Source organism: Nyctereutes procyonoides, unplaced genomic scaffold (assembly GCF_905146905.1).
Source record: "Nyctereutes procyonoides isolate TBG_1078 unplaced genomic scaffold, NYPRO_anot_genome, whole genome shotgun sequence".
In the NCBI taxonomy this organism is placed as follows: domain Eukaryota; kingdom Metazoa; phylum Chordata; class Mammalia; order Carnivora; family Canidae; genus Nyctereutes; species Nyctereutes procyonoides.
In genome coordinates, this window is record NW_026575052.1 from 20606624 (window position 1) to 20632603 (window position 25980).

The following is a 25980-nucleotide window of genomic DNA, read 5'->3' on the forward strand; positions in this document are numbered from 1 at the left end:
AATCATAACGGTCAGGATCGTGAAATGACACTCACCTTCAGAGTCAAACACTTCAACAGGAGCCCCAAAATTTGTTACTGCTTTCAGTGCTGTGAGCCTGTCCTGATTACTGGAGTCTAAACGCCCCGATGGCTCTATTTCTGTAATCTGCTTCAAAAAAAGAAAAAGCAAAGGGAAAAAAGGAATTATCTGAGCTTGCTAAGCCCTGGCAGTGCTAGAACGAGACATCAGTGAGATGGTTTTTGTATTGACAGGCCATATTATCCCACCCATTGACTTTGGAGTTAGAATTTTGATACATACAAAAATGTCTTTCCAGAATACTTTTATTTTTTTAATTTTTTTAAAGATTTATTTATTTATTTATGATAGACCGAGAGAGAGAGAGAGAGAGAGAGAGAGAGAGACAGACAGACAGACACAGGAGGAGGGAGAAGCAGGCTCCACACCGGGAGCCCAACGCAGGACCCGATCCCGGGACTCCAGGATCGCGCCCTGGGCCAAAGGCAGGCGCTAAACCACTGAGCCACCCAGGGATCCCCCCAAAATACTTTTAAAGGGCCATTCCTAAATCCTGGCCAGACAGTATCCACAAGTGCATACTTCTCGTTAACGACATGATGTGTCCTACACCACACCCGTCATTTGTTCCTTCGGGCAACCGTTCTGAGAAAGAGCCCTGGTACTGCCGACACCATCAAGAGCTTCTGCGGACTGTGACCATGCCTCCCATCTTCAAGGCTCACAGGCAATATTTTGGCACCCAGTGCAGATGCTCCCACTCCCAGGGCAGGGCCTGAGCACAAGATACTTCCTGGGTCTCCTCCTGGCCCCAAAGCCAGGCTGTCGGTATTACATGGGAGAAACGAAATCCTATAAAGGGTGGAGTTTTATTTTTGCAATGACAAGACTCAAGAGTTTCCATAACCTCAACACTGCTTTTGAGGAAGAGATTAGCCCAGATAACAAGTCACCCGAAGTTAATGGTTCCATTTAGACTCTGGCATTACTTAAAAAGAAAGAAAGAAAAAAAAAGACTCTGGCATTGCACTCCAGAAATGTATGTGAACCCCTCCCCAGTGTCCACCCCCTCACTCCCCTGCCCCAGCCCATTCCTCTACCTACTTAGGGGTAGGAGTGCGTGGAGAGAGACAAGCAATATATACCTACAGCTTTCTCTCTGGGTTGGCCTCAGCACCCTACTCCACCAGCTGTTCATTTTTTACCCAGCCTCCCTTCCCATCAAGATTTCCTGCCTTCCTGTTCCCTCACTAAGCACATGATCTTGCTTGAGCCTCGTTCCCTGCAAACGTGATTTCAAATGTCCCACCCATACCTGCATCCATCCTTCCTGGAGCTCATATTCAAGCTCTCCTAACCCTCAGTTACCAGGCTCACATGTGTCTGCTCTCACGCCCCCACTTCCTCGGCTCACGGAACTCTGTGTTCTAACCCCTCCTCCCCTACCACCATTGCCACCACATTACTGCTCCTGCTCCAATGATGGTTACAAACAACAGTGGCCGCCCTTACTGGGCTCATCTGCTAGCGGTGGACACTGCTGGGCTCCTTCCCGTATGTCTGTCTTTTCTACCTTACGATTGGTCTTTACCAATGTTCTGTCCCTCAGCCTCTACCCAATGTTCTCTCTGGACAATCTAGTTCACCCCTGTACACCAACACTCTTCCCACACACCTGTAACCCAGGCACAAGAGTCCCCTGCCCCCCTGCAACACCATCCCTAATCACCCCTGTGAGGGGTGCCGGGTGCAGTCGCTCTCCCTGCTGGAGGGGAGCTCCTTCTCCAGCACTTTTTTTTTTTTTGAGAGATTTTATTTATTTATTCATGAGACACACACAGAGAGAGAGGCAGAGACACAGGTGGAGGGAGAAGCAGGCTCCATGTGGGGAGCCCGACACAGGACTCAATCCCGGGACTCCAGGGTCATGCCCTGGGCCAAAGGCAGGCGCCAAACTGCTGAGCCACCCAGGGATCCCCCTTCTCCACCACTCTGATGGGAGCTCACGACGCCATGATCTGTCTCATGCACCAGGTCCTGCCGACCTGACTTCTGTATTTCTCTTGACTGTGTATCTCAATTCCCTTCCTCTGTATTGCCATGCCTGGCAGTGTTTTGCCCAGACAAGTCCCGGAATTCTTCACGGGTCTCCTCTTCCAGCTCCTTTCCCCTCTCCCCACATTTCCTCAGGGTTTCCTGTCTTCCAGGGTAACATCTCAGCTTCTTGGCACTGCCTACAGACTCTCTGTCACGAGGGCCTCCCGACCCTCCCTCTTCTGCCCAGGTACCCTGTGCTCACACGCCATCTGTGCTCGCTACACATATGCCCTGTCCTCTTGCATCCATTTCTGTCACTCCACATGCAGATTCAGCCCACTGCCAGCTGGGAAAATGTCTATTCATCTTTCTAGACCCACTTCGCCCAGGATCCTCTCTGTGAGGACCTCCTCTGCTATCCAGAGCAGCTCTGATCTGTGTTCCTACACAACATTCGGTAGCACATGTGGGAGCTGGTGCTGGCTCCCTCACTCACATGCCTGTGTACTGCACTAGCTGCTGCTACACTTCCCACAGGCAAAAAGAGTTCCTTTATTTAAGGAGATACTCAATAAATAATTTTCTTTTAAAACAAAATTTTATCATTTAGGTCTTGTGGCTTATCCTCCATTTAAATATTTTTTATGAAGAATAAAATATGATTACCTCCATTTCTTTTGCTGTGTCAAGGATCCTAGTCTGGCCTTCATCTTCAGGTGATGGCTAGAAGTATAAAGAAAAACAATTTTTTATTAAAAGATATTTTAAAAAGGTAAATATCAAGAAAAATAAAAAAATATTAGGAGTTTCAAGGCAAGATTATGAATTATTGGAACTTCATTTTTAAAACCAAAAACAAATTAGATATAGTAAATGGCATTTTGAGAAAATTTGTGTGTCAAGAGTATGTACTACTGGTAACTTCAAGTTTCATCTTTCTGTGCCCAAGCAAAAAGCACTACAAATATATGAAGATTTTTGGTAAATACACAGAAGTGCCTAATAAATGGAGTTGGTTTTCAACAACAGGTAAATCTATGACAAGGAGAAAATAGGAGGCACTTCAGGGACTATTTTGCATTAACAGAGCAATATTCTTGGATAACAGAGGATTACTGTAAAATATTCAAATGCTACAGAGAATGTGAAAGCTTCCCATAATCCTAGCCGTCAGGGGTCACATACATAAACAACAGACAAAAGTATCGTGCACAAAAATCAATAATGATGTGATTTTTTTGGAAAGGCTATATTATGATTTTTTAACCAATTCTCAGTTTTTTAAAGTTATAAACAATGTATCCTTATATAGAACTTTTTTTTTAACTTTCTAAGACATAGTCTGAGAAGAACTGCTGGATCAATCAGACTGATGGGAGGGTTAGAGGAAAAACATTTTTGAATGGATGTGAAGTGGCATGTGAGGAAAGCAGCTCATGTGGGAAGATTGTACAGCAGCAGGTCTCGATAAACTTGAGGTGCTGACTCAGCACTGCTGACAGTCACCCAAGGACCAGCAGCCATGGATACAATGGGGGCAGAGGACAAGGTGACAGCAGCCATAGCCATCAGGAAGAGCTAGGGCCCCAAGGAAGCTCTGTACTCTTTTTCTTGTGTCCCCATCACTGTGTTCTTACTGCATAAGCAAGAAAAGGACATTTTCTATCATTTCAGTCCACTCCGTTTCAATCCAGTGAGACTTCCCTTTTCTGTTAGGGTACATGGCACCAGCTGACTTGTGAGCCATCAACCCCATCCTGATTTCTACATTCCCAAGATCGGGAGATAATGACAGTCTTCTGCCCTCACAGACCCTGCTAGCTGACTTACTCGTTTCCGTTCACTGACCTCCACCCATAGTCCCCACCCAGGCCAGGCTGCCTTTTCAGGGGAAATGTAGCTCAGCTGTCACCTTGGTGACTCCCATGGTTTCATAACACCAAGTGACTAATGCTGAGAGCCAATATTAAATTACCCATTTCTTTAGCAGCCTTCTTACCATCTCCAACTCTTGCAGGGTTCTAGAATGGCCTCCTTTTGTTAAAACATCCAATAAACTATCTGCCATCACATATGGATAATCCTGGCACGTGGCCAAAAACTCATGGATGCTGAAAGAGAGAGTGTTGGGAAAGTTACTTCCACATAAATCACCTCCATTGGTTTAATCTTCCTATGCCAGCTGTTTCCATCAGACATGCCTTAGTTTATAAAATGCCATAGTGTAAAAACTTCTGTCTAGGTACACCAACATATCTAGGTACAACACCAGACTGGTAGGTTTACCAGCGATACCTTTATCATCTTGAGAAGTAAACACTATCAAGAACATAGTAAAATGAAATGCTCCTGGGGAATCCTTCAAAGAAAAATAAGACTCTCTCAATGGTCAAGGCTCCTGGGCCCAGTCCTGAACTTGCTACTGCCCTTTACTATCTCCCTAAAGTAATCTTACCTCAGGACTCACACATGTACTGGGAGTATCAAAGCTACCCCTCTGGTTTGGACCACACCCTCTGGATACAAGGGTCGATCTGTGTTTTAGAATATGGCACTCAGGATACTGATGAACAGGTCACTCACCTGAAGTCACTGGGAAGATCAGAGTCTTCCCCATAGGCTGAATAGATTAGATCCGAATCGTCCTTGCTGATATTTGCAAATGTGGAGTCATAATGTGGAGCATAAGAACTGTAGGGTCCATAATTCAAGTATAACACTGTTGACAGAAATTAAATACTACAATACTGTCCCTTTCACTTGTGTGTCAATCTAATTTTTGTTTTATTAAAGATTATGCCCTTCTAATTTTATTGTTTCACTGACTGGTATAACAAATCTAAGGTAGATAGTTCCCCTCCCGGATTCTTGTGAGTCACAACTCAAGTGACTTTTTCCCCACAAAGGGGAGATAGAGGAAAGAAAGCACAAAACTTATTTTGAATTCTAACAGCTGATTTCTCAGGTTTTTCCAAAGTTAATAAAACAGCTGATTCACATTGCAAAGATACCATCAAGAGAGTTAAATAAATGGTAATCATGCTTTCCTTTCCCCTTAACTGCTTGAGCGAGGAGAAAAACACAAGAAACCTTACCTGGAGTGACTTTGTTCCTTTTGTCTTCCTTGAACCCCTGCAAAGTATTCACTCCAGACTGAAGCCTTCCAGTTGTCATTCCCAATCTCACAGGGCAGTAACCTGGTTCTGAAACAGAAGGGCGGGCATGCTGTGGGAGGGGCATGTGGTAAGGGGTGCTCTGCGGGGTGTCTGCACCCACACTGCTTCGTGCCATCTATGTGACTCTGTCAAGGGGCCTGGGTAGCCCTTCCATACCCATCTGTCACATAGGAAAACCTTAGCTTAGCAAGGGAGGGATGGAGCCAGGACCAAAACCTTGTCCTTTTCATCATACTCTACTGCTTCCTGGACTTCCTTATAATCACATTGCATTTCACTTAAAAAAAAAAAAAAAAAAAAGGATTTAAAAATTACTTTACTTTGATGGAAGTAAACCAGTAGAAAAGATTAGTAAAAACTAAGGAAAAATACCTGATTAAAGACAAGAACTTGGGCAGCCCTGGTGGCTCAGCGGTTTAGTGCTGCCTTCAGCCCAGGACGTGATCCTGGAGACCTGGGATCGAGTCCCATGTCAGGTTCCCTGCATGGAGCCTGCTTCTCCCTCTGCCTGTCTCTCTGCCTCTCTCATGAATAAATGAATAAAATCTTTAAAAAATATATAAAATATATAAAAATTATAAAGACAAGAACTCATCATATATTCAGGAAAAATTAGCATGTTATTCCACCCTGGATTATAGGCTGTGGCCACAGGTGACCAGTGTGATAAAATGAAAGCACTTGTGAGCAACACTGCACACTTAAGTTATATCTTTTCTCTCAGCAAGCAGTCTGGAATGTGGTAGGAAGACGAACCTGAGAAGCGAACAGGGACAAAGCTTCCACCTTAGACCAGTACACTGGCCTCTTCGGGAGCTGCGGTCATGTGAGAAGCCAGGTCAGCCTGGGCCACACTGACTATGCCTCCAGGAGCTGGATGTGCCAAAAAGCAGAGCAAGGCACACAGACTGCTGGACACAAAGAAAAGGGCAGATCTTAAAGTGTCACCTAAATCATTAGTTGCATCTCCTTACCACCAAATTCTCATAATAGCTATACTAGAAAGATCGAGTTCTCAATCTTATGGCATTTCCTTTGACCCAAGACCATATAAACTTATATTACGAAAAGTCCACACAAAAGCAAAAAGTGGGTTTTTGTTTCTTTTTCAAACAGCACCAGTTCCTTTTCTTCTAAGTGAGGGAACTCTGCCAGCATTTCAAGAGTGGAGTGCAATGCTAAAAGACATCAACAGGCTCCCCGGTGTAGCCCTCAAATGCATCAGGATCTTCCAGGATGCTTCAAGGTCTCTTACTTTTATTCCCTAACCCCTTACTCATTTTTTTGGGACCAATCTAAACGTCATCTTTTTAGGAAGAAGGAAGCCTTCTCTGACCCCCAGACACTAGATTGGTCCCTTCTGTCATGTCCTGTCGCAGCTGCCCTCATCATGGCAGACAAGCTGCAGTTCTTTACACAATTATGCTCGTTTCTGCCTCCATTCCCCACCCTACAGATAAAAAGGGAAGGGACTCATCTCTCCCATTCTGTTCCCTACTATACACTTAGCTCCACCTCCAGCTCCCAAGCCAGGCCTTGCCTGCAGCAAACGATGAATACTAGAGACTGTTAACTGAAGTGTCATCATTCATTTCCATATCCCTGTGATCTATCAGCAGCAGGAAAATGAGTATTTAGAAAATAACATTTTCACATTTTCTTATCCCAACACGATTGTCTCCCCTTCGATGAATGACAAAAAGTTCTTATTCTTCCAGCAAATTTCAAACTATCCCCTATACTATTGCTATTAAAATACCATCTGAGAAAATAAAAATATGACTGGGGTTCTAAAGCAGTGCTTCCCAATCTTTACAAACTTTCTACTACTGGAGGAAAAGATGTGGCGTGTCATCGGGCATATGTTATTCTGTTACTATTAAGGTACTATATGGCATACATATTCACTTTATTCACTGAAATTTTAAAAAGTCAGTCAAATTTATTATGTTATAATAAGAGCGTTTTGAGATGCCTCCAGAAATAACTGAGCGTACCTACCAGTCTCTTAGAGCCAGAGCTAGAAACTGTGTATTTTGGGGCTTTAATGGTGGGTCTGATATTCCAGGGGCTTTGTATTTTAAAGAAAATCGGATCTCTATAGTACCTGCTTTAAACTGAGGTAAAGCCAGGCCAGCTATTTAGCACGAAATACATGATGTCTAGCCAAGTTCTTTGGGGATGACAATACAGTTGGATTGCTTAGTATCCAGCTTCTTGTTTTAAAATGTCACCCAGGCTACCGCTCTTTGCCAAACAGCAAGTTCATGCACAATTTTGATCTTTGAGCTTACCTCCTACAATGGGATCCACAGGATGGAGAAGCCCCAGCGTTGTTGTTCCATCTGGTTTTCTCCTTTCAAATTCACACTGCAACACCCAAAGTATTCAAATGTCATAAACCATTTTTATGTATCACATTCATATGCATGTACATATACATGTATATATCTCATACCAGAAAGCCTTACTTAAGTGTAATCAAACTGATATGAGCTGCTGTTGTTACATTTAGACACTGATTTTCCCACCTGGCTGCACAAACACTGGGTCTAATTGGCTGCAGAAATGAAGCTCAGGGAAACCTCAGGATGGTAAAGAGCTGCGTGGGGCCTTCAGGTCTCTCTGTTCTGCCCATACTCTACTAGAAAGGGAGGATACTGGAGACCAGGGGAGAGGAGCGACCTGATGACAGTCATGTATTAGTCCATCTGGTTTTAAAACCAATGTGCTAAAAACTGATTTCAAGAGACCAGAGTATAATTGTTCATTTTCCAAGTTTAGAACACATTAACTTCACTAAAATCCAGTAACATAGTAAAAGATCATGTACTTTACAAATATATTATTAAAATCCTTCCCTGGGGGTTGTACTAAACCGCTCTATGGCAGACATGGGTTAAAAGTGCACAAGTAATCTGAAAATTGCAAGCCTCAGATGACCAGGCAGTAGGTAGTAAAAAGAAAAAGGCCAATCACCTGGCTGTTAACAAGCCGCCTGGTCAGCTTTCCTCCGGATTCCTTAACAATTCGGTCAATCTGCTCCTGCTCTCTTTCTAAATTATTGCTCTTACATTTATCTTCAAGCAGATCTTTATCTTTCCTGAAAACACACATTAATACTAAGTAAAAAAAAAAAAAAAAGATAAGATGAAAACATTAAAATGAGTTCCAAATAGGAGCACAACTCGACTGGAGGCATTTGCACAACAGTCACCAATTACAGCTTTGTTCCTCAGTGGCCCAGAAGGCCCCAGAACATGCTCAACAGTAAGGCAAACCCAACGCTCTGGTTAGTTCCCTCCTTTGTGTGTCCAGCACTACCTGTCTTGAACGTTTTTCTCAATACAGTCACACTAATGGATTCTACCTCAAACATATTTTGAATGGAGAGGGACATAATTTTCTTCTTAAAATCTGATTTTTAAAATTTAAAATGAAATACATTTAAATTGTACAAATCTTAGAATACAAATATGTCAGAAACTTGCGTTGTCTTATACCAGCAGAAATCCCAGACTGTTCACTAGAACCCTCTTCCGGAGTTGACAGTGAGGTATGGGGCACCAGGGCTGCCAGTCAGTGGGGTCAGCGGGTGTACACAACTGGGTCCAGCCGTGCTGGCTGCTGCCTGGGAGGACCAGGGCTGAGTTATTGCTCCTCCCAGGTGATGATGTCTGGTGGAAAACATGCGCACACCTCAGTAACAACAGCCCATTTGTTTAAGAAGTAGCTTCCACAATGTGTGGGTTGCATTTATTGTCTCAACCCCTTTATGGAATGAAGTTAACAAACACAGATTTTTTTTTTCTTCAATAGAGAATTCTGTTTCAATAAATTCACTGACAGTGAGTCCCTAAAGGTAATGTACTGGTTTTAAAACTACTTTCATAAGTATACATATTCAGAACTGTTTTCTGAACTATGTTTAGACAATTCCAAGAGGTGTGTTGTATGAGAAAACAGGGATCACATCACCAAAATGGACTTTCATGCCAAAAACCAAACAACTACAGGTAGACCTCGACTTGGTCTTCCCAGGGTAGGCACCGAACCAGTATTTTTCCCTTCTTACTGGTCTGAGAAAGATAGCTTAACTTTAATATTCCAAAGCTTCTTTACTTTTTTTCTTTATTGGGACTCTTGAAGGCTTGTGCTTCGGTATCTCCAGAGTCTTCCCTCTCTCTCGGCCAGCAGCCACTGTCCTCTCCACTCTGCGAGGTGTCTGTTCTATCTTTCTGCTTTCGACTTTTTTGCAAGTCTGCCATGAATTCTATGCTCTGCTTCAGGCTCTGAATTCTCTCCTAAAAATATTCAAGAATATTCTCATTGTATGTTTGTCATTAATTTTTAAAGTGATGCATTTCTTTCTCACAATGTGAGTTTGAACTTATTCTGTCATTAACTAGGGAAGAAAAGCAATTAAATGTAATTATACCAAGAGAGTATGTTTGGGGATCAGGACAATATAGTCTATTCCCTCAATTCAGATAATTTAATTTCCGATGTAAGAAAATGCTTTATAAGTTGACTACAACACTGAAAGTCTTTTATAGAAGAGAAAGCATGAATAAATACTAGGAGAATTTAGTTTAATAGCATGCTAAAATTTTATATTTAACAGAATAGCTTATCTTTTGAAATTTAAGAATTATCAGGGATTTCAAAAGCTAGAGGACATGAACAAGTAAATACCCTTATTCTCTGGTATCCTAGGATAACTACTGAAGACTGGCATTTTTCTCTGTGTGAAAACAATATGCTTCAAGGAGAGTAAAAGGTTGCTAGCATAGTTTCTTTCCCAGAAAGCATAATGTTCTTCTTACCAAAGAAGTCTTGTTTCTATTTTGTGAAACATGTACTTAATTTTCCATTGCATTGATATGCTGTGAAATTTTCTTTGTGGTTAAGAGCATGAAGTTTCTGGAGGCACATTTGTTTCTGGCGACTACTTTGACTTTTAACTCTGAGCACTGTCACTGGATAAAATATGGAGTGCAGTCTCCTTAGGGCTGCATGGCAACACCAGGGAAGACTTGCAGAAAAACAGAAACTGAGAACTGGAAAGGACCAGAGGTGATTCAAATAAGAACATAGCCCAGAAATGCTAAATGCCTCACCCAAGGTCACAGAATTCTGAGGTCTTATCAGGGGCCCTGTCTCATCATACTCTTCTGTATTAGCAGGGCAGACTATGAGAGCCTCCAGAACATGGACCTACTATTTTTACTGAACTTTTATTTTAAGGTAGTCTTCCAATCATCCAAGTGATATATTTCATTGCAACAATGGCTTGAGTAGAGGGGAAAATATAAACCTTGTGAATTTATCATTATGTCAGTATTTCTCTAAGCATTACACATATCAGCAAATTAGAATTACACTGAATATTTGGGATTTTTCTTTAATAAATTACAATAATTTCCCCTCCACATCATTTAAATACTCTTCAAAGTGTTTTTAAAATGTATAGTATTTTATCCTATGTACCATGGTCTAATTAATATCCTGCTATAGGACATTTAGATTATTTCCAAGTTTCCACTATCATAAATAAAAGTCTCATGAACATCCCTCATCCCTGTAAATAAATCTCTCCAAGAACTTCTTTAGGATAAATTCCCAGAAATGGTACTGTATGTTAACTATATTTTATTCATTTTTGTTATTTTTAAAATTATTTATTTATCCATAAGAGAGAGAGAGAGAGAGAGAGAGAGAGAGAGAGAGAGATGCAGAGACACAGGTAGAGGCAGAGGCAGAAGCAGGCTCCATGCAGGGAGCCCGATGTGGGACTTGATCCTGGGTTTCCAGGATCACACCCTGGGCTGAAGGCAGCGCTAAACTGGGCTGCCCTGTATGTTAACTATATTTTAAAAGAAAATTCCTGGAAGTGGAAACACTAGGTCATCAGGCTCTTGGTATTTACTACCAAACTGCTCTCCAGAAGTTTTATCAATTAGTTTTATCAATCAGTTTTATATATTAGTGTTTGAAAATGTCTCTGAATCATTACCAAGCTGAAAAATAGTTAAAAGAATTTGCCAATCTGATTTTTAAAAAACATGTCTTATTTTAATATATACTCAAAAAATATTAGGGAGTATGATTATCTCTGGAACTTTTTATTGGCCATTTGTGTTTTCCCTTATGTACGTCACTTGGGTAATTCCCTGCCTTATCTCTATCTCTAGTACCTAAATCAGAGGCTGGCACACTGGAAGTACTCAATAAATGGTGTTAAGTGAATGGGGTTAGGTCATGAAGTTCTCAGTTATCTTCTTATTTCCGCTCTGGAATCTCATAAAGCAGAACTCACATTAAAAACATCTTGGAATTAAAAAAAAAATAACACACACAAAATTAAAAGAACTAGAGAAAATTCTCTAAATTTCAACACAAATCATTGGAAAAAGCTGAGTTTTATTTTACTTTGAAAGTCTTTTTTTTTTTTTAATTAAGATGTTTTCAAATTAGCATACTACTTATCAGTCCTCAGCTTTACAGTATTAAATGACTGAAAGGGTTTAACTCTTTGCCACAGCTAACGCTCATGTGCTTACGCACACATTGGGCATGGCTGCCTGGCTCCATCAGGTAAGGACTACTGAGGCCGCCTAAGTAGGCCTGCCTAAGGCCTGCCTAAGGTCACTTAGCGTCTAGAGGGCACAGCCAGGACTTAAGCCTGGATTCTAAAGCCACTATGCTGCCAACAGTAGTTTGTATTACTTTGTTTGTAATATAATGCAGCATTCTAGAATTTATCTCAGAGATCAAAAAAAGTTATTCGACTACGTCCATGGTTTATAAAAATGTCTACTAATAGTCAATATTTGTGTGTAAATGAAAAAAATCATACATGACTGCTCCACAATCTTTACAATGAACACTCAAAACCAATGATCTTTTAAAAGACACCATTCATGGAAGGGTGTGCTGGGCTCTCTTGAGAGCACTGCTATTAGAAGAATTAACTCAGACGGTCTAAATTTAAACGTTTAAAAATCACTGTTGTAAGGATCCCTCCCATTTAGGGTGGAGAGAACAGTCAACAGGAAGCTATAACACAGGATGGGTAGGGCTCCTCAACAGGAAGAGATCTGAAAAAAAGGAAGACAACAGAGAGAGAAAAGGGAAAGTGGAGAAGAAAGTTTATTTTCTGTGCTTCCAGCCATCCCACCCCCAGTAAAATTCAAGAGATACTGGAATCTCTTGCATGTTATAATAACTACATTATCTGAAGAAAAGAAAATAATGGTAAATCAAAGTTGATAAATATACTTGAGATATGGCAAAATCAATTCTCTCCTAAAAATCCAATGTACGTTATTTTGGAGTGACTAGACTGCATTTTGCAGGATGCTCTTTTATTTCAAATGTAGTAACAAGCATCTGCAGATTTTTAAGCCTGGAATATGGCTTGGTTCTGGATTCTGAGTCTTCCTGCAAAGAGTGGGATAAACACTTTATAGTCCCCTTTCCTTTGTAGATTTTGCCAAAGATGGGTAACTGGCTTACATTACAGTTTCTTAAGTCTGTAGGAAAGGGTGGGAACGGATGCTGCCTGAATATTAGGAGTGCAAGAATAATCATCAATTCAAATGTTTTTCTTTCTCCAGCTAAATGGATCTGAGAATCGTTTAGAGCCAAGCACACACTCAGACATCTGCACACCAATTCTTTAAATGTAAAACTGTGATACAGATGGTCACTATAACAAGTGGAAAGCCATGTGCATCCACACAGGACTCATTCCTGCTCTCCTGTAACTCCTAAGTCTGAGCCCAAGCTCTTCATTCTGATTTTTCTTATTCTAATACTCACTTGTCTTTTCTTCGTAAAATCCCTCTCCTGCCTTGCTCTTTTTCATATTCTCCTGCCTACTCTGAGAGTCGGCACCTTAATGCTAGCAATTATCTTGGGAGACCACACTTTAAACCTTCTTCTCCACACTGGAGAAGACCAAAGGCCAGATTGGTTCATGTCTTGCCTGAGGTCCAAAAGTTAGAGCAAAGAGTTAAAACTCGAACTCCGACTTCTTGCCATGGTAAGATGCCAGGGATCATCTCACTCAGTTAATTTCCCATCCTACTCAGAGCTATGAGTAAAACCTCAAAAGACACGACTTATCTTGTGAGCTCGGCTTTCCTGCCAGCAGGTGCACAGCAAGCTTCTCAATCCCACTGCCCCTCCAGGCCTTTTATCAGCCGTCGCTTTGAGATGGCACGTGTCCTTTCCTGCCACTAAACTAGTTCTCTTTTAAATAAACTATCACATCTGTGCTCTCTCATGAAGTTTGATGATGAAGTGTCTGGGTGTCTCTGCACGTGTCCCTCCTACCTCAGTCACCTTACTATGGTACTAGTTCTGGTGGACAGTGGGGAGGTGTCAATGAGCAGGTTACTTACTGCTCACCAAAATTTTCTTTCTTTGTACTGGAAGGAGTTCCTGTGCTTCACCACAACATCAGATTCCATCCCTCAAAGGAAGTAGAGAGCTTTCCTCCTAACAGGCCTCATAATTCACCTAATCATCAACCTTATCCTGGATTCAGGATAATGTTTCTTTCACAGCAAATATATATCTATCTGGTGACTACCAATTCAACAACTTTTAAATAAATAATTAGTAGTGAATGCCAATATTTATTTGTATCAATTCCAAATGAGAATTTCCTGCTTTAATTTTTATATGAAAACTTTTTTCATGTAATATGTCCTACTTTAATATAATCTGCCTATAAAACTAGGATTGTATAGATCTCCATCTCTCTAACCAAAAAACAGAGGCATACAGATTTTATAATAGTTATTATGACAAAGAATTTCCTTTACCTGGCTAAGAATTTTCATCCCTGAGTGTAATAGCTTCTTTGCAGCTTTATAATAAATCGTCTCGGGTTTGTTGTAAATCATAGCATTAGTACACATTAGTTTGAAGTTATCCTGCAGAGAGATTATTAAGGAGAAAAATGCATTTAAAACAAAACAAATAGTCTTCCTGTCCCTGTCTGAAATCATACATGTCCTTGAAAAAATAAAATATAAAACCAACTGAAAACCTTACCTTTTTTTCATAGTTTACTAAACAACATTAAAGCAATTTCCTAAGTTTTAAGACTAACAAGTACTGCTAAATTAATTTAAATACTGTGCTACATTCCTTTTCAAATTCCCCAGACATTTTATAATTAACCTTTAGATCCCAAGATGAAATTTTTATTTTTATTTTTTTAATTTTTTTTTAAAAATTTTTATTTTATGATAGTCACAGAGAGAGAGAGAGAGAGAGAGAGAGAGAGAGAGAGAGAGGCAGAGGGAGAAGCAGGCTCCATGCACCGGGAGCCCGATGTGGGATTTGATCCGGAGTCTCCAGATCGCGCCCTGGGCCAAAGGCAGGCACCAAACTGCTACGCCACCCAGGGATCCCCAAGATGGAAATTTTTAAATGGATTTCTCCACTATTACCACACACAAAAAAAATTGGAAGAAAATACTTCTATTTAACAGAATAATTTTAGAATTTTTTTTTTTTAGAGAATAGAGAGTGAGAGTGGGCGGGGGTGGGGTGGGGGGGAGAGGGAGCCTGTGTGCAGCCTGAAGTGAGGCTCCATCTTACATCTCTGGGATCATGACCTGAGCCACAATCACGGGTCAGACAGACATTCAACTGACTGAGCTACCCAGCTGCCCCTAAGAATAATCTTAACTGAATTCATGTAATTAAAAAATATTACTCCTAGTTTTAAAACATCTTAAGTTTCCATTTATGAATTAAATAATTTCAAATCTTGATGAAAACTGTGACAGGGCTAAATTATCAAAATATCTTTTAGGAAATTCAAATTAACTGACCAAAACGCTAAAATATTTACACTAATTTTAAGTGTTTGGATACTATCATAAGCTAAACATAATTTGCAGAATGCTGGAAAATTATGCCAATGTGAAATAAACCATACAGCCTCAAAGAGTCGAAACATGTAACTGTAGTAACCAAATTATCAGAATTGCACTTTTGGGTTAAGTTTCAAAGTACCTACATGTGCTGGAGACCTCAATTCTACTGCATAGTTTCATGGTTATTTTTTACATTGTATAAATGTGGCAGTGATTATGCCAAGGCCTTACTGAGTTAAAATGGTAAAAACTCAAAAAGAATCCCCCTAAATAAACAAACCCCCCTCCTCCATATCCAAAACCTACTTAATAACTAGTAATAAATATTCAAACCTGTTTAATAACTAGTGATGACAGCTTAGAATAGACAAAAAAGGGCAAATTTAGTATTATCTGAAAGCATATGAGAAGACAGACTCAAGGGTCACAAGAAGGTTGGTATTAAACTTAAAGTGGATGAAGTACATGTGGATCCTTAGTCCTTAGCCAAGTCTCTAATCAGTAGAATTTGCTAAGTCTTAGATCTTTCAGAATGTGATGAAAACCATACATCCACTCCTCAAGCATATATACACACACCAAGTTGAACATAGAATTTTTCATGTCATTTTAGCAGCATCCCCTTAAAGGCTCATCATTCATGGCTTCCAGCCAGAGGACCCCAGGTTAAGGACCACTGCTACAGATTTTCTGAAAAGCTTCCATTCCATTAAGAATTATTAAATATATATTGTGGGAAATAGAGGGCAGCAAAGGAGGATATCTGATGACCATTACTTATACTAAGTGACCACTGGGCCTCTAACTGGCAAAAGTACTGGATTATTCCACTGATCTGATCTGTTAAGGCAATTTGTAGATTCCATGAATCTTAACTGTCATGTGCTAGGCTTTATTGGACTTTGGGGGTAATGGCACTTGGTTATTCAAGAAGCTAAATGACCTTCTGCATACTTTTTAAGTAGTAATAAAAAACCTGAATAGTCTAATAAGCTAATTAATACTATATCAGGCTACTGATTTTTCCCCCAAAGGAAAATGTAGAAAACTCCAAAAGTTGAAGTATTAGTTTATTTCAAATACAACAAATCTTAATAATCATTTGTGCAAAAACACTTAGGGAGCACATTTCTACTCTTTCATCATAAGAGAAAGATCACAAAAAAAAAAAACACAACAAAAACCTGCGAAATTTTTTTTCCCATTAAGCATTAAGAAGGTCAGAAATATGCTGAAATAAATTTTTCTAGCCTAATTTTCACCAGATGAGAAGTTGGGAAAGTTTCCATTTCTCTGAATACAAGAGATTGTAATTCAGGTTTTTCAGAGTAAGTAGAATGTCATCTATGCAGTCAAATAGATAATAAAGATAGAATTAAATGCTGGTTTTATTCATAAATTTCAACTGATCGATAAACATGGATTTAAAAAAAGGTAAAAAGATAATCTGTAACTGATTAGGATCTAGTACTTACATAGGTCAGGTGAATACTAGTGTTGATGCAGAAAAAATAAAGGCAAAACAGGTATTATCTAAACCAGTTAAGTTTGGGCAGTTTGATACAGAGAAAATTTTAAAAGACACATGATTCCTTTCCTTCCTCAAAATGAAAAGTACTCTGCTGAAATCAACATATAGCACAACTACTTAAAGATGGAGAAACTTCCATGGTAACATCAGGCACATACATCATCCTCTTATGCCTTATGGTTTCCTCACTTTTAAGTTTTTAATTTCTTTCTTCTCTTTTGAAGAAAATATGCTCAACAAATATAGTCAAATTGAGTTCAGGAAGCAACTGACTTTCATCAAACTAGAACATGTAATTAAACTTCTGTTTACTATTTCTGGACAAGCCAACTTATCCTCTCCTAGAGAGACACACTACACTTTAGTTGTCTAGGAACAGAAAAAGAAACTACTGCTACAACTTTCATGTAAGTATCAATTTTATATGTATTAGTCTGAAATTAAAAATCAGACATTTTTTCATTTTAAAGGCTGAGAATGTATATCGTAGAATATATGAAATTCAAAAATTTTCTAAAATGCCCCAAAATAATAAAAGATAGCAGATGGCTTAGTGTTTCTGGTTTTCTGTCACCGAGCTCAAAAATGTTTTCTCACAAACAAACAAACAAACAAACAAACAAACAAACAAACAAACAAAAGTGTTTTCTCACATAGGAAAATACGAACATTCTGGATTTAAAATAAACTTAATTCCCTGCCAATTAAGAGGCCAATGAGAAAGTTTCCTAATATTAGACAGACATGAAGATTTCTACTAAGATTGTGTATATAGAGTATCCAAGAGCTCTACCCTCAATTGAATAGATATGTTACTTTGTATTACAGGTCAGTCTATTTTCCAATCACAACATAACTCTGGTTACCTTTAATTCTTCTATGGACTGGTAATCATTGTTCTTAATCTTTTCTTTCATGGTACTAAAATCCATTGGATGCTTAATGATCATGGAGTAGCCGGGAGCAATAAAATCAGTCACAGGAAATGAAAAGAAAGCACTTGGGTCTTTTCTGTGAAGATATGAAAAATGTAATTTTATTTCTACACAAACAAATCTACTGGTCAGGAGCAGAAGTCAGAGGAAACCTTTCAGTGTGGAAAGAATTTGTAGTATGCTAACATGCTCTTCACTGCAAATTGAAGGAATGATTTTAAAGACTCATAACTAATAACAAGGTTAAGATCTTTTACACATACTAGTTGTACTCTTAAGACAGAGAATCTTTTAAAATCTTTATTTTATTATTAGCACTACATAGAGAAAAATGCAACAAAATAAAAGATCTAAGACTAACTGACCAATGCCTTGTCCTCTGGGAGATAAGCACTGTGTATTTTTATCAACCATAGGGGAGAAGACAGAATAACTATAAGTGCACATTTGCAATCTTCCATACTGATTTGTAACTGTAAGCATGTACTCTTGGTGGGCCACAAAATTATTACATCTTTGGAGTATCTATATTTTCTTAATTAGTAGATCTAACTTCTAGTGTGTATAGGGGAGTCCGCAAAAACCTGGCATTAGGAAGGTCCTCATACTAGCCCCAAACTTATGAACCAGTGCTTCTATTGTAGCACTCTCAATTCTGGCTGTGCATGAGAATCCAGAGAGGAGCTTAAAAAAAATTCCAGTTGTGGGGAGAGCAGGATTCTCTTGGGAAGGAGGGTTTGTCCAGGCACTGGTACTTGTAGGGTTGAGTACTGGCATTGGAGTATTTGGCATCAATAATTCCAGTACTGACAGGGTTGAGAACCACTGCTCTACAGGATTAGGTCATTATTTTTTTCCTCTGGAAATCTGGCATACCAAAGTTTCTTTCTTTAAAATATTTTATTTATTCATTAATGAGAGACACAGAGAGATAGGGAGAGAGAGAAGCTCGATCCCAGGACTCTGGGATCATGACCTGAGCCAAAGGCACACGCTGAACCAGTTAACCACCCAGGCATCCCAACTTTTCTTACTCCAAATAATCATACCAATAAAAATGGTTTAAAAAACAGTAATAGGAGCAACTTTTAAAATGTATTTACCACATGCAGGCCCAATGGCAGGTACCGATGTATTTTATATCTAATCCTTACAAAAGCCATCAAAGTGGTGGTAGCCTCACTTAGAGATGAGGGACCTGGGGCTGAGAGGTCAAATCTTTTGTTCTAGGTCATAAATCTGATAGAAGATAGAGTTGGAATCTAAACTCAGCTACTTGTTCTTTCTTAGCAGGATGCCTAGGTGGTGAGACTAGAAAATAAAGAATAAGCAAAATTACCCAGTCTGTCCATAGTAGTTACTATGAATAACAACACTGATCATCTCTAGAGGACCTCTTCAGAGCAAATTATCTACACCCCCCACAGAATCAGTCATTTTAACAGAGCCCTAATCAACTACACAGTTTATCAGCATTTGTGCTAAGCTTCAATGATGATGAATCACTAAAGACCATTAAAAAAATGTGGCTCTGGGTTCTAATTCCCAAAACATTCTGAGAAATGTCAATATCTTTGGACTAAGAAAGACCCTGTTAAGTGGATCTCTTTTAAGTTGACATCATTAAGCTATATCCTGGTCTTATGTTACAAAAAATAAAACTTCAAAGGAGCCAAAACACTCTATAGTCACACATTCTAATACAGTTGGAATTCTTGCTGCTTACTTGTTCATATTTGGGGATAAGTAATGAATGACTTACTTAGGTGCAAAGACATGAGATGTAATTTTTTCAATTATCCTGTGACACCAAAAAGGGAGGGAGGCCACTAACTTCTCATCTTAACTGCAAAGCGGAATAGGTGCTGAATACAGAGAGTACAAGAGGCTTTAACTTACAAAAATGATTTGTAATGTGTTCTTGGGTTGACACAGGACAACCCAGCGAGAAGAAAGTTCACATAAGAATGCATGCCCTCCACCCATGAATGCTTTGCAAATAATATGTCTTTGAGCTAAAAAATTCAAATTCTGAGTAGAGACAGGCATCAAAACTAAGTATTTTAATAAAGATGGAGTTATTCTTTCCCCTTTTATGAACTTAACATTGGTTTAATCTAGATACTGTAATTTTTAGAACAAAATAATACATGTAAGAGAGGGCCACAAATCCTATTTACTTTGTTTCTTCTCCCAGGCTTAATCCTTAACAAATATTCACAGACAATAAGCAGATATATAAGAACAGATATATAGAAAGTATTTTCATCTATTAGCAAAGTGAAAATATCTGTATTGTTTATTCCTGGTTTAAAGATTTAACACCAGAAATTACTTTAAAGAGAAATTTGCCATTAAGAGTATTATGTAACTCTCTTCAAGTTGCCAGTTAAAACAAACCAAAAGAGAACATTTAAAAGTCAGCTTCTTAAAGTACTTTCTATTGCCAGGCAAAATATTTATCATCCACTTTAAAATCAAGTACATTTGGATTTAGGCCACAAAATATGGCTTTAAATAATCAAAAATAGAGAAATGGTTTGGATCCTATATTTCCCATTTTAATTTCCAAGTTATAAAAATGTTGGAAAAAACATTTACCTCTGTAATTGTCTCATCAGTTGATTCAAAGCTTCTTGAAGAGGTGTCTGTTCTACTTCTAAAGCAAAGGAGAAAGGGAAAGAGTGTTTTTAAAAGGAAGATTCTAGAAAGTTATTGTTTAGTTTATTTTCTTTCTATAGGAGTTACCTCATACACATCATTAAATATCTCATACAGAAATTTCACTTCTCTTACAAATATACTGAAGTTTGAAAATATCAACTCAAAACTGATGCTAATTTAAAACTCTTTTGCAGTGACAGAAAAAAGAAAACCAAAAAAATTTCAATTAAATAGCTTTTAAAATTTAACTTAAAAAACCCACTTTCCTTGGCTATAATACCCTTAAAATAATTTCAGCCTCCTCATTCAGGGAAGTTAATTCAGAATTATTCCGACCTTCTTGTTTGGCTAAAGAGCTTGTGAGAGGCTTCTCAGGAGGCAAGTCTAATCTTACAGGGGCCTGGCACTGGAGGTCTTTTTCTGCCTCATTCTCCACACGGTCCCGATCTCGTTTCTTTTTATCCTCCTAAATGGAACAAAGAGAAATAATTTAGAAATACTTCAGAATTAAAACCTTTAAAACAAATAATACTCATTTCATTGAAAAAAAAAAACCCAAATCAAAAAACACCTCACTCAGAAGAAAACAGATTCTTAATAATGAAATCTTAATATATTTTACTGCCCTCTACTGGAAAAGGAGAGAATAACAGTTCATAAAGAGTGGGGGGAGGAGGAGGGAGAAGTAGTGCTTGTTATCTCAGAAATAAACCAATTAGAAAAACAATACATTCACAAAAGCAAGATAATATACCTAGGAATAAATCTAATTAAAGATGCCCAACACCCTTTAGGAAAAATTATGAAACATTATCGAAAGGTCACTGTGGAAAACTAGAATAAAGGAGATATACCATGTTCATGAATTGAAAGACAATTCTCTCCCAAATACAGAATCTATAAGTAAAATATAATTTCAGTGAAAATTGTAAGACAGAATTTTTCATGAAATTTGACAAGCCAACCACATAATGTATCTTGAATCATCAAGAATAATCCACAGTTTTGAAAAAAATCACAATGTGTCTGATCAGATAGTATTTGTATATAGTCATAATAATTAAGACAATGTGGATCCAACACAGAGACAATCAGATCAACAGAATAGATCACAGAATCCAGAAAGACTCGTGCACATAAAGTCTTGTTATATCAGAGGTGGCATTATAAATTGATGACAAAGGGATAGTGCTGGAACAACTGGTTATCTGTATGAAAAAGAAAGTAGAATTAGATCTCTACCTCGTATCATATACAAAAAGAAATTCTAGATAGATTAAAGACTTAAATATAGAAAGCAAAGCTTTAGAACTTCAGATAAATATAAGGACTCTTTATGATTCAAGGGTAGGGAAAGATTTTCTTACCCATAAGAAAAGCCAAAAGACTAGCTATTGACAGAGATAAAGTGTTTGAAACACAAAAATTCATATAAAGTATTAGCAAAAATTACATAAAAAGAATTTATTTAGGTAAAAGGTAAAAAGGAAAACGGGTAAAAAAATGGGTAAAATCCTTTTTAAAGGTAAAAAAAAAAAAAGGATATATACAGGTAATTCCCAGAAGAAACCTGAAATATCAAAAACCATGAAAACTAGCTCAAGCTCCCTAGAACTCTGGGAATTATAAATTTAAAAACTAGAAGGCATTCCCTATCTTTCCAGCAAAAATTAAAATGCCTAAAAATGTCAAGTTTTGATGAAAATGTAGAGAAACTGGGCTCTCATACCTTGTGGTTGGGTGAATTAATAGGTATAACCAGTAGAAGAACAATTAACAATTTCTAGTAAAGCTGACAATGCCTTTACCCTACTTCTCAGCTATTCTACTCCTAGGCACACACCCTATAGAAACTTCCTCTCACAGAGTGTACCTGAAAGATGGGTACAAAAATATTTACTGCCACACTCTGAAATAGTAAAAAAAATTATGAACCAATGTCTACTAAAAGGAAAATGGATTAATAAATTATGAATATTTACACAGCAAGTAAAATTAATAAACTAAAGTTACATTATATCAAAATGTATAGCGTTCAGAAACATTATTTCTAGAGACAAAAACTGAGAATCACTGTTAATCAGTTTTGTAGTTTGAAAATGTGTAAGCCTATATTATTTAGAGATCTATGTAGAAGTAGTAAAATTACAGAAACAAGTATGCATGAAACTCATGATAATGGTTTGCTCTAGGGCAAGACAGGAATGGGATTCTGGAAGAATACATAAAAGGCTTCATCTGGATCTATACTGATTCCTTAAAAAAAAAAAAATCAAACAAAAGGTACAATGTTAAGATCTGCTAAAGCTGGATGGTTGGTATCCAGGTAGTTTTATCATTGTTTTTTGTTTTTTTTTTTAATTAACTTTGTACTAAAACTGTCCAGATACATCTATTTTATGCTTCTGAGAATCAAGATTCTTAATAGGATCTTGTCAACTCCAAAACTGTTTTCTTGGCTTATGTCTAATTTATTGTTCTAGTATCTAGAGTGGTGGTTCTCCAAGTGTGCTCCTTGACCAGCACCATCAGCTGGGAAATTGCTAGAAGTGTAAATTCTGAGTTCTCATTATGGTTTTCAAGCTTCAGTGTGCATCAGAATCACCTAAAGATCTTGTTAAAACATTAATATCTTCTCCGTCTCCAGAATTACTTGGCCAGTAAGTTTTAAGTTGAGCCTATGAGTTTTTATTACTAACAAGTTTCCAGGTCACATGGGTGTTGCTGCTACAGAAATCACACTTTGAGTATCACTGATACAGAGCTTTTCTTTTTAGGTCCAAAGCATCTAATACAGAATATATGGTTGGTTTAAAGGCTCCAGAGATGGGCAGCCGAGGTGGCTCAGCGGTTTAGTGCTGCCTTTGGCCCAGAGCGTGATCCTGGAGACCTGGGATCGAGTCCCATGTCGGGCTCCCTGCATGGAGCCTGCTTCTCCCTCTGCCTGTGTCTCTGCCGCTCTATGTCACTCATGAATAAATAAATAAGATCTTAAAAATATATATATAAAGGCTCCAGAGAAAAATGCCATAAACTGTACTCATCATGCACTTGATCTCAGTTACCATCAAGTTGATTGGTGTCTGTTTGTTATGGCTTTGTGACATATTCTAGAGCAGTAAATTTTGACTCTGGAAGTTTTGTATCTTTTGCCCAGAAAATCTGGCATGGATCTTTTGTAGGCTGGCAGGTTTCCATCTGTTCAATGGAAGACTACCCCCCTCCCAACCAATGAGACAGATTCCTTCCTATTAAGTGTAAATTGTGGAGTGAGGACAGCTTGGAAGGCAATAAGTACTCTCCTAGGTGGAAAGAACTAGGGCCAGAGTGCCAGGAACCTAGAGCAGGAGTTGGCAAACTTCTCTGGTAAACGGCCAGATAGTATGTGATTTAGTTTTGTGGTCCATAAGGTCTATCACAACTACTAACCTTTGCTGTTGTGGCATGAAAGCAGCCATAGACAATACATAAATGAATCAGTGTGGGTATCAATAAAACTTTATTTATAACACCAGACAGCACTGGCCACGGTTTGCTGACCCATGGTCTGGGTTCATATTAACCCTGAGCTTCATCCTTAACACACACTGTGGCCCTCTTAGGGAACTCATTTATCCTCATTAGGCCTCTTCATCATCCACAAGACAGATTTAACTGTTAATTTTTACTTATCCTAGAAAGTCAATGAGATGGTGTAATGAGGTCAAGTAACAGAAAAGTTGAAAAAGTACTAAAGAAAGGTACTACCAGATGACTTTACCTTGTCAGCCTGGCCTACAGTAACCACTTTTTATTCAGTATGACAAGAGAATATAGCCTTCTGGGCTAGAAACCAAAAAAGAGAATATAAAAACCTATAATTGGAAACCACCCTAAACCAAATGGAGATACTGTAATGTGTTACTGCCAGACTAGGAATTAGGAGATCTGGCTTCTAGTTTACCAGAATGTGACCTTGAACGTTACACCCCACTCACTCTCAGTTTCACCTATAAAACAAGAGGCTTTGATCTCTACAGTTTTCTCTCCACTTAAATTCTGATTTCAACCTTCTAATTTTCTTCATGATTTAGTATAGTATAGAATCTTACTGCAAATGCCCCTTACTAAAGTCACACAAATATGTAAAACCAAGCCAACAGTTATGCTCAATAGTGCATTTTGCCAACTACTTATAGAAAACGAAAAAAAAAAAAAAAACACGAGTCATTTAACTTCAGGTAGATAAGGAAGAAGTATTTACAGTTACAGTTTATAAATAGGCTCAGACTCTGGCTTTGCCACTTATTAGGTATCAGATCATAAACTATTTAGTTTTGGGGGGGACTAATTTTCTTATCTTCAAAATACACAACAGGAGCACTTGGGTGGCTCAGCCAGTCAAGCGGTCTGCCTTTGGTTCAGGTTAAGATCTCAGGGTCCTGGGATAGAGCCCAGTTCCACTTCAGGCTCTCTGCTCAGTGAGGAGTCTGCTTTTCTCTCCACCCCTCGCCCATTGTGCTCTCTCAAAAAAACAAAATCTTTTTAAAAAAATAAAGTACATACAATACATACCTCAGAAGATTGCTTTGAGAATGAAATAAGACAGCATATGTGAAATTTCAGTGAAGTACTTACTCATCATGTCCACACATTCATTCATGCATTCAACAAATAAATGAAGTTCTACTGTGTGGATACACACTGTTGGATAAAACACACACAGCCCTGCCCTTAGGCAGCGGAGAGTGTAACAACAGAGACACACATTAAACAACTCATTAAAAAAAAACCCAAACAGATTTCATGGGGAGAATAACTGTTGGGTGAATCTAATTTAGACTGGACAAATGTGGGAAGGCTTCTATGAGGAAGTAACATCTGAGCTGAGATCTGAAGGATAGATTTTAGCCAGGCTGGGGGTGGAGGTAGGTGGGTGGAAAGAGCATTCCAGGCAGAGGAAATACTCAGTGCACAAGAAGGTCCAGGCAGGAGAGAATGGTGGCTATTTCTGTTAATTACAAACACACTGGACTTAATTTTTTTTAAAGATTTTATTTATTTATTTATGAGAGAGAGAGAGAAGCAGAGACACAGGCAGAGGGAGAAGCAGGCTCCATGCAGGGAGCCCGATGTGAGACTTGATCCTGGGACTCCAGGATCACACCCTGAGCCAAAGGCAGATGCTCAACTACTGAGCCACCAGGCATCCCAACTGGACTTAATTTCAGACTCTTTATTCACAACTCAATGGCAAGTTATTAGTCTGTGAATGATACTTTTGAAATTAATCTCTACTCATATTATGAGTATTATAATACTCATTGCACTATATTATAAATTATTATACATTTGCCCCTTTCACTGGAGTTCCTCATGGGCAGGGTCCCATGTCATTTTCAGCTCTGTACCCCCAAGCTCAACATCACACATAATCCTTGCAGAATTAATTAATTACAGGAGACATAATGAAATAGGAATGTAAAAGCATGCAAATCAATAGCTAAAGTCCTTAGCTATAAGTACTGTCCTTTAGGTTGGCTACTTTGGAGGGAGATCTAGATCTAGATACAAAGATCTCTATGTTCAAGTAGTGCTTCCAATGTGCAAAACAATTCTAGAATTTCCCTGCAACAAGTGATTTTTAGAATGTAATTAAAAAATCAGTCTTACTACTTTGAGGTGACACCTCATCTAGGCCCTATTGAAAATAGCACCTGTTGCAGAATTTAGGCATT

At 38.5% G+C, this 25980-nt stretch overlaps 1 protein-coding gene across 2 annotated transcripts in view; it reads right to left on the reverse strand.

Annotated features, from left to right (window-relative positions):
* The window catches only part of BRD7 (bromodomain containing 7), a 36100-nt gene that overhangs the window by 1623 nt on the left and 8497 nt on the right, over positions 1–25980 (reverse strand). The window contains exons 3-14 of one of the 2 annotated variants that reach the window (XM_055331678.1): positions 20600–20729; positions 20201–20258; positions 17531–17675; positions 14069–14179; positions 9357–9538; positions 8214–8337; positions 7529–7604; positions 5154–5261; positions 4642–4777; positions 4058–4169; positions 2725–2781; positions 36–147 (exon numbers count right to left, since the gene is read on the reverse strand). In XM_055331678.1, the coding sequence (XP_055187653.1) occupies positions 36–147; positions 2725–2781; positions 4058–4169; positions 4642–4777; positions 5154–5261; positions 7529–7604; positions 8214–8337; positions 9357–9538; positions 14069–14179; positions 17531–17675; positions 20201–20258; positions 20600–20729 (1351 nt within the window). Of the gene's footprint in view, positions 1–35; positions 151–2724; positions 2782–4057; positions 4170–4641; positions 4778–5153; positions 5262–7528; positions 7605–8213; positions 8338–9356; positions 9539–14068; positions 14180–17530; positions 17676–20200; positions 20259–20599; positions 20730–25980 lie in introns of both variants that reach the window. The other variant, XM_055331677.1, reaches the window with a different exon arrangement.